General features: G+C 42.8%; 1 protein-coding gene across 1 annotated transcript; it reads right to left on the reverse strand.

Moving 5' to 3' along the window:
- Nucleotides 1–451: 451 nt before the first annotated feature.
- On the reverse strand, nt 452–1531 carry LOC110734946. The gene has a single exon (XM_021915067.1). It carries the CDS (start codon nt 1529–1531, stop codon nt 452–454), a length of 1080 nt encoding a protein of 359 aa, XP_021770759.1.
- Nucleotides 1532–1941: the final 410 nt, after the last annotated feature.

The following is a 1941-nucleotide window of genomic DNA, read 5'->3' on the forward strand; positions in this document are numbered from 1 at the left end:
GAGCTTGACTCTTCACTTCTCCCTCATCTCTCTTTGAGGCACCCTCATCACTCATTTTTGACCTTCCTCTCGCCTCCTCACTCACTTCATTTTCAAACTCACTTTCATCTACCCAACTATCTCCCTCATCTCCCTTTTTGGCAAAATTTTCTCTCATAATTGGAGTTTCATACCCCCCTTCCATAATCAAGGTGATTGATTTCGCTTGCTCTTTTGGATTCATTACCGTTGTGCTTGGAAAGTGACCACTAGGATTGGAGGATGAACTTCCAACTTGTTGTGCAATTTGAGCCAATTGGCCCTCCATTATCTTATTATGTGCTTGGAGTTGTTGGATGTTTGCATTCATCTCCGCATTGTTCCTTATTTGTTGAGTCATGAAAGTTTCAAGAACGGACTCAAGGCTAGTCTTTTGAGGAGGTGGAGGAGGAGGAGCGGGTTGGTTATATTGTTATCTTTGGTGGTTTTGATCCCTTTGGTTGGGATGGCGGTATGGAGCTTGTTGGTTTTGTGATTGAGGTTGGTTGTAGTGGTTTTGAGGTTGGGTTTGATTTTGGTTGTAGTTATTTTGTGGGGGGCCTTGGTTGTATTGCTTCCATCCCGTGTTATGTTGGGGCTTCCAACTTTGATTGTGGGATTGGGAGTATTGTTCATTCCTTTGCCCAATTGCCGCCGCTTGCTCTTGATTCGTTGAGTTGCAATAAGAGGACAAGTGATCATTTCCTCCACAAGTCTCACAAGACATGACTTGCGAGGAAGAGCTTGAGGGTGTGAGGGTGGCTTGATCTAGCTTGTGAGCTAGCATATCAAACTTTGATGCAATAAGATCTATTGCACTAAGATCATGAATTCCGCCCTTCTTTGTTTGAGGTTGCCTTCTATCACCTCCATATGCATAATGCTTGGCCACTTCTTCAATCATCTTGTATGCATCGTCCACCGATAGCTTTTTGAGGCTACCACCGGCCCCGGAATCAAGGTTGGCCCTTGAAATAGGAGTAAGACCGTCATAGAAGCTTTGTACAATGATCCATGATGTAAAACCATGGTGGGGGCATTTCCTTGTGTAATCTTTGAAACGCTCCCAAGCTTCACTCAATGTTTCATCAATGTCTTGATTGAAATTGGTGATCTTTCTTCTTAGTTCGGCGGTCTTTTCCGGAGGACAATACTTTCCAAGAAAGGCTCTAGTGACTTCGTCCCATGTACTCAATGATCCCTCTTCAACTGTTCTCAACCAATGTTTTGCTTTATCACGGAGGGAGAATTGAAACATGTGCATACGGATGAACTCTTCCGAAATGTTGTTTTGCTTGATAGTTGTACACAACTCAAGAAAGTTGTCCAAATGAGCAAAAGGACACTCATGAGGACTACCTCCGAATTGATCGCTTTGAATCATACGGATGAGTTGAGGTGAAAGTTCAAAGTTGTTTGCATTTGTGGTGGGAAGACGTATGCCACTCCGAAGTTGGAATGCGTTGGGGTGGTCATAGTCTCTTAACAATGGTTGAGGAGGATTCTCTCCCATGTTATCTTCTTCGTTAGTTCCAAAAACCTCTTCCGGATCGGAATCCGAATATACAATGGAAAACTCGGGTGTGCCTTGCAAGAGTCTCCTCACGTTTCTCAAAGTCCTATTTAGCTCTGGATCAACGGGAATAAGCGGTGATTGCTTACTCTTTCGTGTCATGCAAAGTCAAACAAAGCTAAGAAAAACGTTAGCAATGACTATCGCAATTTAAACACACATAAACAAAAATTAAGGTAAGAAAACTACTATACATATACACACATCTAGTCTCATTCAACAATAATACATTCAATGTGACTTTGCCTCCCCGGCAACGGCGCCAAAACTTGATAGGCTGTCGTCGAGCCTACCAAAGATAATAATTCCTATCTTGGTCTCACTAACAATAGTAAGGGTAAAAAAGGGTC

This window comes from Chenopodium quinoa, unplaced genomic scaffold (genome assembly GCF_001683475.1).
Source record: "Chenopodium quinoa cultivar QQ74 unplaced genomic scaffold, ASM168347v1, whole genome shotgun sequence".
Classification (NCBI taxonomy): Eukaryota; Viridiplantae; Streptophyta; class Magnoliopsida; order Caryophyllales; family Amaranthaceae; genus Chenopodium; species Chenopodium quinoa.